At 43.1% G+C, this 15248-nt stretch overlaps 1 protein-coding gene across 1 annotated transcript; it reads left to right on the forward strand.

Moving 5' to 3' along the window:
- Window positions 1-410: 410 nt before the first annotated feature.
- MFSD14A (major facilitator superfamily domain containing 14A) lies at window positions 411-14944 on the forward strand. Its single transcript, XM_074906645.1, has 12 exons — window positions 411-625; window positions 6016-6111; window positions 7272-7334; window positions 7929-8056; window positions 9124-9238; window positions 10353-10571; window positions 10853-10966; window positions 11438-11509; window positions 11978-12090; window positions 12237-12334; window positions 12843-13006; window positions 13623-14944. Exons 1-12 carry the CDS (start codon window positions 539-541, stop codon window positions 13827-13829), a joined length of 1476 nt encoding a protein of 491 aa, XP_074762746.1. The 5' UTR covers window positions 411-538; the 3' UTR covers window positions 13830-14944.
- Window positions 14945-15248: the final 304 nt, after the last annotated feature.

Consider the following 15248-nt stretch of genomic DNA (forward strand, 5'->3'; position numbering starts at 1 on the left):
AAAAGGCCGCTGTAATGTATTTTAAAATGCTAGTGTTGTCCGGATAGGGAAAAGAGTCAAGTGTCTCCAGCAGTACAGGTGGGGGGTCGGCGCGCCAAAAGATGGAGGTGGTTGAGGGAGCGGTGGCACAGGATGGCGGAGGGCTCCGGCTCCCTCGGCGCTCGGGGCGCTGCGTCTGCCGGGCGCGCCACAGAGAGCCGCACGGCTTCTGGCCGCAGCCTCGTCTCTCCTCTCCCGTCTTCTCTTCGCGTGCCTTACTCCTTCCGGCTCCAGCCATTACCTTTTCGAGAGGCACCGGGGCGGGGCCCTCCCTGCGCCGGGGGCGCCCCGCTCGGCGCGTCCCGCGCACGTGACCGGCGTCCGGCCAATGGGGCGATCGCGTGATGCGCGGCGGCGGCGGCGCCCGGGGCTGGCTGGGCAAGATGGCGCCGGGTGCGTGAGCGGTGGCGGCGGCCGCGCGGGGAGGGGAGGCGAAGGCCCGGCTGCTGCGGAGGGTCCGCTGCTGCCCCCGCCCCCCCCGGGGCTGTAGGATGGTAAAATGACCCAGGGGGGGAAGAAGAAGAAACGCGCCGTGAACCGCAGTATCATGCTGGCCAAGAAGATCATCATTAAGGACGGCGGGACGGTGAGGCCGGGCGGGGCCGGGGGCGCGGGGTGGCTCCGGCGGGAGGGCGGCTGCGGGGCGAGCTGGCGGCGACGGAGCGCCGGGTGCCGCGGCTATGCGGCGGGCTGGCAGCGGTCGGGCAGGGGGGCTGAGGCAGGTGCGGCCGGGCCCGGGCCGGTGGGCCCGCGGGTAGGCGGTGTGCGAGCGGGCCCTGCTCCGGCGGCGGCGCCGGGCTGGGCTCTCTGGCGAGGTTTCTGTTTCTTTTATGCTGCGGGTTGCTGCAGCCCCGGTAGCTTCGTTCCGGCATCCCGGGCAGGTTTCCTTGAGGCAGTTGGCCGAGAAGCACCTGTAAGAGTGTCACGCTACTTCGGGGCGTCTTCGTCAATGCTTCGTCAGTCTGTGTGGGCCGATTTTTAGGGCTCAGGAGTAAGTGTCGTCTCGGCAGTTCGGTACGGGGAGCGGAGCTGCGGATCGCTTCTGTTTGTCTGAAATGAGGCGGTACGTGTCAGTGGATCTTTGCGGAAGGCAGCGCCGCTCGGAAGGCAGCTGTGTGCTCGGGAGCAGCAGTTGGCTGCACAATAGCCCGGGACGGTGCGGGCCGGACCCTCGGCCGTTGTCAAGGAAGGCAGGAAGCGGTGTGTGGCGGGGATGCGGTTCTGGCGAAGCCCGGCTGGGCTGGGCTGGGCTTTGCCATCCAGCAGCGTTCTGCCCCCCGTGCCCACAGCCTGAGAGGAATAGGGCAGTCGGTGGGACAGACTCGAGCATCGGAGAAGTCTTGTAAAGGCTGCCTGGAAGAAGTGTTTTGTGGTTCCCTCCCACTGTCTTGCTTCCTCTTACATACATAAATTTTACAAAAGGAAGGAAGCTGTCACGTGTTTTGGCTGTCGGATTTTTTTTTTTTAATTGATGAGTAGCATTGCTTCCACTGTGTCATTGCCCCTGGATTTTTTCCACTGTGTAACATTGTGTAGCTTTGATGTAGCATCTAAATACAGTATCATTATTTCAAATAAAGAGATGTCTTGACAGACTAAATCACTGATAGCCCTTCAGTTTGTCTTTTTGGAACAGAAATGGAGAAGAGGGAAGTGTCAAAGTCACTATAGTTTTCATTGAACTGGTGACCAACTGTCTGAATTGCTTAGTGCTAAGAAGCAAAACTAATTCTGGTGGTGGATGCTGATGTTTTTCAGGACATGTTTACCTGCTCTTTGTAAATATAGAAATGTATGAGATTACTTTGCACAAATGTTAAATGTGAATATGTTAGAATGAGTGATAGAGGCAGAGTAAATGTTACTCATGGGAATGGTACTTCAGAATTTTGCTCTGGAGTAATCATTGATTAAAATACAATATACTTCCAAGTGTCCTTTATCTTTCAACTTTAACTTTGTTTAGCCAACAGAGGAGAAAGATAAAAACTGCATTCAGTGATACTTACGGTGCTGCATTCAGTGTCTCCCACCAGTTTCAAAAGCAAAGTGTAAACTTGCATGAGTTCTGTATGATTTTCAGCTGCTTTTAAAACAGTGGAAAAATGGGCTATAAACATTAGATGAAGGTATGTAGATTGTTGTTAGATAACAAAAATACCAGCTTGTGATAACTTCTGCCTTAAAATGTTTTGAGATTTATTTTAAATACATTTTTGAAGTTATGAAGTCTGGTGTAGCAGAGTATTCTTTTTAATGACTGCAAAAATTTTAAGCTTGAATATATATTTAAAAAAAAAAAAAGTTTGCTGAAATTTTAATTAGCCTTCTGTCCTCAGTCTCCTTAGTTTCTTTGCTTATCTAACTATGTGACCTTATGGGAAACAGGTACATGAAAATGGCACACACCTTGAATGTCTCCAACTGGCAAAGCAGTAATTAATCAAATCATCTAAGTGTAGTTTCCAGCCCAGTTGTTTTGTTTTGAAACTGTTTGACATCAGACAAAACTGTGTGACTCTCTTTTGCCATCAAGAATATGCAGCTGTCTAATGAGGCGATGTCACAGGCAAAGAGTTTACTGATGAGGAGCTTCAGTCAATTTAATTTATTGTCACTTCTAATCACTGATTCTGATGTGGAAAGGAAAAAAGAAGCAAAAGGGAAAAACCATACATTGCCTCTGCAAAGCCTCCCCTCCCACCACAGGTTACGCTGCGTCCCCTTGGCAAGGTGGTGGGTGGTGCAGGAGCTTGGGCTGGTGAATGGTGGTATTTTTGTGGTGTTCTCTTTGCAGCTTAGTAGCTGTATCACAGTAAAAATTGTGTAATGGTTTGTGTCCTCAAGTGTGTATTGTCAGATTCACCAAAGGAGAGGCAGTAACACCAGTGAAGTGGTTTCAACGCTGTTCTTAATTTTGCCTTCCTGTATGAACAGTGGGAATTCATCTTATGTGTGATTATGCTTTCTTGAAGCAACTAAATTAGGAGGTGCATGCCTGGGCAGTTCTGGAGAGAGTTAGAGCTTCATACTTGATTTGGTTCCTTTTCCTTTCCAGCAGAGGAGCAGTGGCTTTGATTTTACATCTGGTGCCTTTGTTACTTTGAGAGTTACTCTGTTGTTGTCAGATGTGTGTTCTTAGGGTTGCCTGGCACAGACACTTTTTATCACTGGCATGACTGACTACAAAGTGTTTGTTTAAAGACATTTTCTCTCTAATTAGAGCAAGGGGCATTCTTGGAGCACTTTTTTGTGACACAGATACGCATACGTACGCTCTGGTCTGCCTACATGGTTGCAGAGAAGGGTTACACTGATTGGAACATCTCAGTTGCAGGTTGTTCGCACAGAGGCTCCTATCTTATCTGCAGGTGTCAGGTCTTTGATTTGGTTGCATTTAGATGATTACATTACACTACACTACGTTAGCCATTTTGTAAAGCACAGCGGGGCAGGTGTTTAGAGTAACGCAGGGCTGAATACCCAACACCTGCGCTGTGCGTGTTGGGGAAGGAGGGTACATCAGACTACTACTTCAGTCTTGTGGACTGAAGGCGCATAATACATCTTAATGAACTGTAATGTAACCACTTATTAATCTCCTTCCCTCTTTATTCCATCTCAGGAGTAGTTTTGCTACTTTATAGTTGCAGTTATCCTTAAAAATAGCTATAGAGGTTATGATCTAAATGTGACTAAATTACTTTTTTTTATAGATAAGAACAACTAACAGTATCTGTGATAAGTGAGCATTAGCAACAAAGAAAGCAAGGAAGTTTAACCCTAGTGATCTAAATGTCACTTCTGTTTGTTTCTGCCAGTGTAATGGAAACATCTGATCGGGTTGCTTACAGCTGGGTGACAAGGCAGAGGGCATCAGCCACCCACTTGGGTGCCTCTGAAATCGCCAGCAGTTTAGCTGTGCAGAACAGCCATGGATTTCATTCTGCTGTTTTGGTTTGTGACTGTGATCTCAGAGTAGCTGCCCAGAACTGGACACGGGCAGCACAGAGACAGACAGATGGCTGCTGAGCTTGTGCTTGCTGTATGTGAACAGGACGGAGCTGCTTTTGTCCCCTGGTGTGTGGAGGGACGGGGGTGGTGACTTCTACCTCACCAGCCACAATACCTTGGGGGGGACAGGAATCCAGGGACCATGAGATTGAACCCAATTTCCAGTATCAGACTGAGCCAAACAAGGTGAGTGTTACTTAGAGTTTGTGCAGAGCTGGATACCCAAAACTAAAATAAGGGTTGTGGGTGGAAGGGGAAAGGAATTGTGGGAAGTGAAGAATAGCCACTTTCTGTACCTATAAAGACTGTTAATTTACCACCTGAAGAGAACAGGCTGAAAAAACAGCAGAAGTATCTGTATCGTACATCTGTATTTATTGAATACGGGGCTTGGGAAAGAGAAACAGCACAGTGCTATGGTACTTTTGTAGTATCGACTTGGTTACTTCTGAAAATTATGATCTTTTCGAGCAATAGGGGTGAATGGCCAGTGTGGTTTTCAGTATTTATTTCCTACAGTTGTTCAAAAGGCTTTTTTTTTTTTTTCTGCATTGGCAATGCTGGAATCTGGACAGAAAAGCTCGGTATGAGTTGCATAAATCTTGTAACAAAAGAAAGCCTAGTATTACCTAACTGATACTTAGAATTGTGTAGTATTGGAGGTGGGAAGGCACCTCTGAACATGTCTAAACCCACTTACTCACTCTTCCCTCACACAGGGTCAGCTGGAGCAGTTTGCTCAGGGCTGGTTTGAGTGGATGGAGATTCGACAACGTGACCAGGCAGCCTGTTTCCAGGGGGTTGTTTTGTTCCAGGTTTCAGTAGAATTTCCTGTATTTGTGTGCGCCTCCAGTCCTGTCACTGATGCCTCTGAGAAGAGTCTGGCTGTGTCATCTTTACTCTCTCCCACCAGATGTTTATACACGTTGATGGGATCCCCTTGAGCCTTCTCAAGAAGCAGCTGAGGACCTTGGCCCACGAGTGTTTGCTTAGTATGAATGCTAGGTTCAATCAGATCAGTGCCACTCTTAGTAACTCACCTTCACACAAAGCTGGGGGAAAGCTGACATTCAGGCAGCACTTCTGAGCTTAAAGAATGCATATGAGATTTCTGATGAGTTATTCACACTACCTTCATATGGAAAATTAGTGCACCGTTTCCTCAATTTGCAAATGATGAACTGTGGCATGTTGTTTAACAGGGTAGCATACACAGAGTATACAAGATGAGCAGGTTGTCCCACCCATGCTCTTTTTGTTCTCCTCAAAAGCTACTTCTGGTTATACTAAAATCACCACAGAATTTTTAAGTTCCTTATTTTAAATCTTTTATCTAGTTCTCTTCCTACATTTGAAGCACGTTGTAGCTAACAGGCCTGCTCTCAGTATTTGGAAATCGATCAGTGCTGTTCCTAAAATTCACTTCTGGTGTTCATTATTTCCGTTTTTCTTTCCTGTTTAGAGCTATCAAAGTTCTGTTCGTAGCCATGGTGCCTTTTAGTAACAGAAGTACTATAAAGTGGTTTGATTGACCAGGTGATTAGTCTTTGGGATAGCCACATGTGAACACTGCCATGTTTTGAAATGACGAAAACTAGATTTCCATGCAGCATTGTGTGGTGTTAAGGATTTTTCTCAAGGAAAAGGAACTAATTCTCCAAAGAGTCTGTTTCCGCTTTCAGCAGCATCCTTGTTTCCCAGACTAGCAGTATAAGTGCCTTGTTTTTCAATGTGAGATGGGATCGCACTTTGTATTCTGCAGAGGATTAAGACGCTTCAAGACATTAGCAGCAAGGGGTTAAAAAAGGAATTTTTCTCAGTACCACTTAGCTGGAGTAACTATTGTTTTGAGTTCTGCTTTATTTCTTAATTCTTCTGTTTATAGTGTTCAGATGCATTTCTCATGACTGTGATAGACTGTTAGATGTTTTAATCACCTGGGTTTTTTCCTCTTTGTTTTAGCCTCAAGGAATAGGTTCACCCAGTGTCTACCACGCTGTTATAGTGATCTTCTTGGAGTTTTTTGCCTGGGGACTCCTGACAGCACCCACTCTGGTGGTAAGTGATACGTACGCTTAAGCTTTTTTGTCTGCATGGTAGACAGGGTAATTAGTGCAAAGGCACTGAACACTTCTGAATTAAATGAAAATTACATATCGTTGAGCTGCTTTGTTGTGCAAGTGAAGTTTTGTGGTTTTATTACATGGAATCAGGTATTCAAAATTATTTCATTAAAGCAGCATAATGATGCAGCATAGCTGTTTATATGCAGGTCTACTAACAGTCAAGCTTACATGTAAATATTTTCTGACTTGAAAGAAGTAAGACAGTAATGAAATTATCTTTCCTTTTAAGATGCTACAAGAAGTTAGCATGTTACAAATGTAAGGAGAAAAATACACTTGAAGTTCAATAAAATTATGCAAGCGTGTGTGTTTAGGTAGGGAGATCTTAGCTGACCTGGCTGTACTTTAAGGAGAAGCTTCAGAGCACAGACCCTGTTACACCAGTCAGAGAGAGAGTGTGATTAGTGAAACAGTCATGCCAACATGTTTGTACCAAATTATTTTCTAATCTGGTTGATTGCTTTCCATTTGGATTTAATCTTTGAGAGTGACATATGCTTACAAATTAGAAGGAGTGAAGGCTTAAAGGTCTTCTAGCAGAGTCCACCTAAACGCAGTCTTGGTGCGTCTCTGTAAACCGTTGGCAACCATGAACAGTCTCGTGGCTATAAACCGCACACCCGTCACCGAGTGGAATCCATATCACGCAACACAAGTCAGACTGAGAGGTGCTGGTTTTAACCTGCATATCTGGGCTCTGGCCACCCAGCAGAGGCACCTTAGAATGAGCTCTGTCTCCTCTCTCTCCCCAGTCCCCTCCAGATAACACAATAACATGGGGAGAGTCTGGTCTGAGATCATTTTTAGGCTCTCTGGTCTATTTAGATTTCAGACACTGAAGTTGAATGACAAGAATCCTTCTCAGAGTGTTGAGAGAACCAAGGCCTTTATCAAGTAAAGCCGAAATCTCAAAGTATCTTGCATGTGAATTGAAGATTAAGTAGATTATTTGTGGTGTGTCTTTTTTTTTTTCTCTATATTCTATAAAAATACAAAATTACTGTGGATGCGCCACTGTAGAAGTTGGATGCATAATGAACAATGTTTGTAGTTAATATTGTATAAATGACAGTGTTTCTACTTCTTCTCCAGGTTTTGCATGAAACCTTCCCAAAACACACATTTCTAATGAATGGTCTAATTCAAGGAGTAAAGGTAAGGTGACAAAAGTTAATCACAAGTACAAATCAGAGTGAATGGTGGGAGGAACATGGAAATTACGGCCAGTTGAGAGAAACAGTTGCAAGGGTTTTCAACGTCGCTTTCATGGTATAAATGAAACGGGATTAAATAACTGCTAAAAAAGCAAATTTGCATAATTTTACTTTCAGTAAGACACTGCTTGGTCTGTACCTGCTGTTTGGGTTCTGCAAATAAAAAGGTAGTTGACTAATCCCAAATGATACACATTTGAGAATCTTTTACTTGGAGCTTGTTGCTCCAGTAGGATATTTTCAGTTAGTTATTTATGTGAATTCTAAATATGTAAAGCTATAAAACACAGTTCATTAAACAGCTGGTATGACTGGATCATCTGCAGTTTGAATTTTGTGTAGCTCTGAGGTAATAAATCTTGAATTGTATGTAAGCAGACATGGGATAGAAGATCAGTAACGCCTGGCCATATTGCCTTTGGTGCGTTGCACAATAGTCATCCACTTCAGTAAAAACAGAGCCCAGCTGCTGTCAGGTTGCGGTGTGGTCAGCTGTCGCAAGCGATTCTAACCTGAAGTGTTTTGTTTCGTTTAGGGCTTGTTATCGTTCCTCAGTGCCCCGCTCATAGGTGCCCTGTCTGATGTGTGGGGACGGAAGTCCTTCTTGCTGCTAACAGTATTTTTCACCTGTGCACCAATACCACTAATGAAGATCAGCCCATGGTTAGTAAATTCTTTCACCTAGATTTGCCATTTTTTGTCAGGGTTGCTGTACAGTGCTTATGTTTGTTGCATTGCTGATAAAATACTGTCTGTGCTTCGTGGAAGGTTGAGGCTTCTGTAGGATTTCGGTGCAAAGTTGGGTGAACAGAGTCAAACTGAAGTAGCTGCCATGAGGCCGTATGCCTTAGTCAGAACTTTAGGAGCTGCTGGTGTAGCTGTGCTGTAGGCCCCACCTCCTACTTCAGCACGTTTGCCAGAGATACTAGACAGCTCTCCGATCAACCATGCAGTCTCTACTGAGACTAACCTGCTCTGCAGAGATGAAAACCTTACCTATGCTAGCTAGTGCATGAATAACCATTTGTAGCCAAAATGTTGCTGCGGTGTTATCCTTTTGTTTCTCAAGTTTTAAAATCCACCAGAATTCACACGGTGTGCAAGTCAGTAAGCTCTTAGCTGGCATGTACGTTCCCCAGGCAGGGCACGAGACGGCTCCCCGTGGGGTTGTGCTACCAGTGCGATGTACCCAAGGGTGTTGCTGAAATAAGATGGGCTGTGCTGATGCCAGCGGTTCAGGTACCGCCCTGAGCCTTCTCAGGTTCCTCTCCTGTCACACAGATTGTTCGTGGATTCATTGCTTTTCTGGGAAGTAGCTTGTTTCTGAGTGTAATGTTTCAAATGACGAGTGCTAGTGTCTGTAGCATAAAGGCAAGGCTCATGTTGGGAGCTCTCAGTGACCAGATTCTGATAATACTGAAGTTCCTAATTTGCTTTGGGTCATAGGCATCCAGTCGAAGTTAGTCTAACACCTTGTTTCCTAGAAGTACTGAATCACAGCAGCTTTTTGTAGATGTTACAAAATTGTGCTGTTTAGTTTTGTCCTTGGTGTCCTAAGGAGGAGTTACATAATTGCATCAAGACACGTTCCCATTGGCTTTATCCAAGTTTATCTTGGTATTTGTCAGGAAAAGTTGGACAAGATGATTTGCTGTTGAAGTGTACTTGGATTGTAAGTAGAGACTTCTTGTTTCTCTTTAGCTGTTCTAATTTTTTTATAACGTTCTTAGGTGGTACTTCGCTGTTATCTCTGTCTCTGGAGTTTTTGCGGTGACATTTTCTGTGGTTTTTGCATATGTAGCAGACATAACCCAAGAACATGAGAGAAGCATGGCCTATGGTTTGGTATGTATTTCTCTGGCTCTGTTCCTGTGACGTTCAGTACTAAACACTTTAGTAGGGAAAGCTGTTCAAAACTGTATGTGTTTCTCCTGTGGCAAGTTGATTTTTGAGTAAGGTTTTTCTCTTTCATTGTTCTTGTCACCCAGTCCTGTCTCTCTTGAATATTCTGCTTCTAACTTAAAATATGACCATGTTAAAAGCTGCCTTTCAGATGTCTGTCCTATCAGTGTTAATGATGTAATTTGAGGGACTTTAGTTATTCATCCATTGTTTCTCACACTAGTACTACTTTGTCATCTTTTCAAAAATCTAACCTCTTGTTCCTGGGTAACTTTGGAGCTGCCATGGCATGATACCCTGACTGTTCCTGCTCGCAGCTCCAGCCACAGTGCTGCGCTTCAGTTCAGAACGAACAGAGGCGAGGAACTTCTCTGTCTGAAGCTTGTACAGCTTGTCTCCATTCCTTTGTTATCTCCCAATAACCTGCCAGGTCTCAGGAGCCTTCACAGTCCTGTGTATTGTGGATTAGCAGAATTATTTTTCACATTCAGGTTACAGAATCTGTTATCATATTCAGCAGGAAGAGCTGAAGGCAGTGGCTATAGAACCAAATCATTTCTCTTCACCTAAACACGTCGGGGATTGAGCTATGTTGAGAAAGTTCCTTCAGTTCTAAAGTTGACATCTTTCACAAGGCCAGCTGCTCAACTGGAAACTACTTCCTGAAGATCCGTTGTACTGAGTTGGATTAACCATCTCATTAAATTTAATATGCCCTTGATACATGGGATTTTTTTCTTAACAGGCATTGCCTGTTTCACTAATACAAAGATAAATACAGCTTGTCACTTCCCAGAGGTATCAGCAGACCATGTAGTTAAACCTAATTATGTCAGTACCTTCAAGAGTCCTGTGAGCCTCACATTGCTGTCCAGCTATCATTTAAAATTAATTTTTTTCTTGAAAAATTTTGACTGAAATACCCAGCTGCTACCACATAGTCACAGAAAAAGGGTTAATCTCTGATCAAAATGGTTAGGCTTCTGAAAACAAGAAGCGGGTAATAATACTGCTGACTTACCTCCTGGCTTATCTTACCAGCTGTTCCTTGTTCTAGGTTTCAGCAACTTTTGCGGCAAGTTTAGTGACCAGCCCTGCTATTGGTGCCTATCTTGGTCGAGTCTACGGAGACAGCCTGGTTGTGGTCCTGGCTACAGCAATAGCCTTGTTAGACATTTGTTTTATTCTTGTTGCTGTACCAGAATCGCTGCCAGAGAAGATGAGGCCAGCATCCTGGGGAGCACCCATCTCGTGGGAACAGGCCGACCCTTTTGCAGTAAGCTATTTAAACATGGAGTATTTTGTTCTTTGTAAATATTGAGCTTTTGAGATGGGGAAGAGACTGGATTGACTGCATTTCAAACTTGAAGAACAGAGCCCATATTTTTTCAAGTTTAACCTTGCATTGCTGCTACTACTTTTGCCAAACATGCAGGGGAGTGTTTTGGTGGTGTCACAGAATAGTGTCATTAATTGACATGCTTTTCAGATTCCTGCTAGGTATGCTTTTTGAAGGTGAAGATTAAATGTTTTCTAATACTTTTTTTCTTGCTGTAGTCACTGAAGAAAGTTGGCCAGGACTCGATTGTGCTGCTAATCTGCATAACAGTCTTTCTTTCCTACCTCCCAGAGGCAGGTCAATATTCCAGCTTCTTCCTATACCTCAGACAGGTAACTGAATGGTTTGATGCTGATTTGAACAAAAGTAAATTTGCAGGAAAGTTTTTCAGTATTGCTGAAGTAATACAGAGAGTATAAAGAACTAGTACAATTTAACAGCTTTCAGCAGCTGATTTAAGTCCCCTTTCTGTTCTGGTTTTGTCATTTTAGAGAGACAAAAAGAGGAGAGAGATGAAGGAGTTATAAAACAACTTCTTGCATTATTTGCATTATTCCTGGACTATGAGGTTCACTGTATGTTAAATTCTTTTTCATTGAGGGAACCATTTACTTGTTTCCTATTTATGCCACTTTATTTTTGTGTACTTGATTTAATGACGAAAACCAACCAAAACTTTTTCCTAAGTTAGGGAGGAGTTGAATAATAAAAGTCTTCCACATTAATGTGTTCCCCCATGCATGTTGGTGACATCATGACACGTGGTTTACAGTTAATAATCACACTGCCTTTCTTTAATACAGATAATGGGATTTTCATCTGAAAGTGTTGCAGCATTTATAGCAGTCCTAGGGATTCTGTCCATTATTGCCCAGGTGAGTTACTGCTGTGTATTTCCTTCATTTGGTAACTTGGACAGAGCTGAGCACTGTGGAGAACTTCCATGATGCTGTGGTTCCAGAACTGAGACTCCCCTTTCAGCAGCTGTTCTTCTCAGTCTCTAACTTAGATGAAACACCAGCCTGCCAGCCAGGGTTTGGCTCTGTAATACCTGAAGCCTATTGTGTTGGGAAAACTAAATCCTTTGTGCATCAAAGAAGGGGTGACAGCTTGTTCATATTGCTTGCTAAGTGATTGCTGTTTGGTAGAGGCTCCAGAACAGTTGGCATATACTGCTTTTGGAGAATTTTACTTGGCTTTTAAAAATTTATTTGTTTATTTGCATGTATTTAACATTTAGAAATAAACGCTTTGAGGTTTTTTGTTGGTTTTGTAATTTATTATCTGCATGTATTTAACATTTAGAATGTTACTTTTTTTAACGTTTTTCCCCTCTCTGTCAGACAATAGTTTTGAGTTTACTTATGCGGTCCATTGGAAATAAAAATACCATCCTCCTGGGCCTAGGATTTCAAATACTACAACTGGCGTGGTATGGCTTTGGATCAGAACCATGGTATGTAAATTCCATTTTCATATCTGAAGGGATTTTTCCTGCATTTTGTCCTTTACCCACACTTGTGCGTGTGTACACGCCTGTAGCTGCCACAGAGGCAGAATTGCTGTCCCTACAGCCATTCCTGAGCCTGTGTTTTCTTGCAGGATGATGTGGGCAGCCGGAGCTGTCGCAGCCATGTCCAGTATTACCTTCCCAGCTGTAAGTGCGCTGGTGTCACGAACTGCTGACGCTGACCAACAGGGTAGGTTTTGTCTGAATACTCTGATTTCTAGTCAAAGAACACTGCAGACAGACATGGCAGGGTGGCATCCCAGTGAGCATAGGTCACAGAACGGTACAACCCACGTTACTTGGAAGTTGTAATACATGTGTATCGCATTCTTCGGGCACAGAGGAAAAACATTCAGCAAACGGAACATGCCGTTCGCTTGCCTTGCTTTTGTCAAAAGTTTGCTTAGTTGCCCAGGTCGCACGCAGCGCCAGCTGGGATCTGCCCCTGCACCGCGCTCGGAGTGAGCTCAGCACAGCCACTACTACTCTCTGCCCAGAGGGAGCTGGAAAACAATATGAATATACTGTAATGACAATTCTTGTGTCCCTTGGCTATTCCTACCCCTAGTGCAAAACTTTAGAGCAGCTTTCCTGCTTGCATCAGTTTGAAGATGAATAGTCTTACAGATCCATTAGAAATAGTTAATTATATATGTATAAATATAGGTACCTGTAATAGTGTCTTTTACTTTTGCCAGGTGTTGTTCAAGGGATGATAACAGGAATTCGAGGACTCTGTAATGGTTTGGGACCAGCACTTTATGGTTTTATATTCTATATATTTCATGTTGAACTGAATGAACTCCCCATGCCCGAGTCACCATCGGGAGGTGGTGTGGTCACGCAATACCATTTACAACAGGTATTGTTCTTTCACTTACTGATTCCAACCAAAGAAATCGGGAAGGGACCTTGTGCCCATCCATTCTTGAGGATGATGCTGTGTTACATGCAGTTGTGCTAACTGTAAATGGAGTGTGTAAGAAGAGGTTCTGAAAACACTTGGGAGGGTTGTTGATCTGTTTGTGTTTAGCTAGATGGTGGGGTTTAGTTTACCTTTCAGAGATACAGCTGTTTGTAATTAGACAACTGATGCCCCTTGTAAGGGAGACATGTTGAGGGAAGGAGGGACTGAGAACAGCATCCCCCTGTTCTCATGTCTCCCTGACATTGTATTTACCTTTCACATGCTGTATGCCTGTTGTGTTGTCCTGTAACCAAGCTCTCTAGCTTTTTTAGTTAGGAAGAACTTGCCACACAATAAGAACCATAATGCTCCCTTTTCTAAATCTTAGGATGTAACATTCTTTCCACATTTCTTCTAAAAGACTCCACCTGGGGATAAAATGCTATATTGGCTAGTGTAGGAAGAACAAGTTCTTTTCCCTCTTGAAATTTGTGTAATTAGCAAGTGTAGTCTGTTACCACGCATCAAAAGGCTCATTAATGTTTTGTGGTGTTACTGTTGTTGTTTTCAGAACTCTATAATTCCTGGACCCCCATTCTTGTTTGGAGCGTGCTCTGTGCTTTTGGCACTACTTGTTGCCTTGTTTATTCCTGAACACACGAACCTAAATGTACGATCCAGCAACTGGAAGAAACACTGTGGCAGCCATGGCCACCCCCACAGTCCACAAGCTCCTGGTGAAGCTAAAGAACCATTATTGCAAGACACAAACGTATGACAAAAATCCAGAAAGACCTTTTAGACTTTTTTTTCCATCAGCAGTTTGGGATACACATTCCCATTCCATCCAAAATGTAATTTCTTAAGGTAATCTTAAGAAGTATCTTTCTGCATGAACCCCATAGGAATTTTTTTAAAAGGAAGTTTCTCCAAAGATGTTGCCATTGAATTAAAAATTTGCTTTTAGAAGACAAACTGTTACATACTTGTCTCTTGCCATGAAATACTTACTGTTACTTACTAAACCTTACCTTCTAGCTCAGAGACAAAAAAAAAAAATAGTTGAGGCATGAGCATGTGTCCTGTTTCCTTAAGGTGGTGAGCTTTAATCTAGTCCTGCTAAGTCTCAATGAGACATACTAGCATCTGTGTGGACCCATTCATTTTAATGTTGTAAAATCTTGGGTCAGATGATTCAAAGCCTTAATGTAAATGTACTCAAGTATGGAGAAGGTGAATTGGTATCATTTATTTTAAAAGTCATATGGCAGGTTTTTTTAAGTTTGTACTAATACAACAATCACATGAGCACGCTTGCTGAATAGTAAGAGTTATTTTTATGTAAGTGCATTTACTCTTTCTATTTTTGAATAAACGGTAGTATCAAACACTTGTTCAAATATTAGGTGGGTGTTTTGAGCCTACAAATTTTAATATTGGCTCTAAAACTCCGCTTTCCTAAGTACCGTTTATCATACCACTATATTTCTGATGTTTGCATAATCATAAAGGACCTCAAAACTTGAATACAGACTGAAATATAAGCTGATAGCCTTGAATATGTCCGTGTGCTATATAGTGGCCTTTGAGGACTGTCACAATAACCCTTTTGCAGTACAGAGCTAATGTTTTAGTCCTAAATTTTCAGGACCCTTAGTACAGAAGAGAGCTTTATACAATTACTGATGTGAATTTCTCTAAAAGTGTATATTTTTGTGTCCAGTTGTATTATTTAAGTGTTCCTTTGTATAAATTTGTGTATAAAGTACTGTATAGGTTTAAAATGTTTTCATCTTGTGGTTATTGCTTAATGCTTTTTTACCTTTGAACATTCACCATGGTTGACCAAGAGCAGGAAAAAATATGTAAATATACTGTTAATAAAGTTGAATATTTTAATGAATTTTTAAATAATTGTTAAGGTCTCTTAAAAACCTTCTTTGAAGTTCTATAGCATGTGTGTTATACTTCAGCAGGTGGGGAAAAAAGCACAGAGTGGGGGGTTCAGCAGCCCAGGCTCGCTGCAGCAGGGAGCTGCTTTCCCATGAAATCCAACGTATCCAGATCACAACAGCCAGCCCAGGAGGCGGCTGCTGCTGCCTCCCCGTGCTGCAGGGTGGGTACTTTTCCCCAGCCACCACCCTTGTCTCGCTTTAGATTTGACTAGGACTGGGCCATCTGGAAAGCTGCTGCATTT

The sequence above is a fragment of the Athene noctua genome, chromosome 5 (genome assembly GCF_965140245.1).
Source record: "Athene noctua chromosome 5, bAthNoc1.hap1.1, whole genome shotgun sequence".
Lineage (NCBI taxonomy): Eukaryota > Metazoa > Chordata > Aves > Strigiformes > Strigidae > Athene > Athene noctua.

Bases quoted from the DNA above. Each gene is read 5' to 3' on its own strand.
- MFSD14A (XM_074906645.1), top strand. From the start codon at position 539: ATGACCCAGGGGGGGAAGAAGAAGAAACGCGCCGTGAACCGCAGTATC. The intron at 8,057-9,123 runs GTTAGTAAATTC...TAACGTTCTTAG, and splicing joins CTAATGAAGATCAGCCCATG to GTGGTACTTCGCTGTTATCT. The intron at 11,510-11,977 runs GTGAGTTACTGC...CCTCTCTGTCAG, and splicing joins TTCTGTCCATTATTGCCCAG to ACAATAGTTTTGAGTTTACT.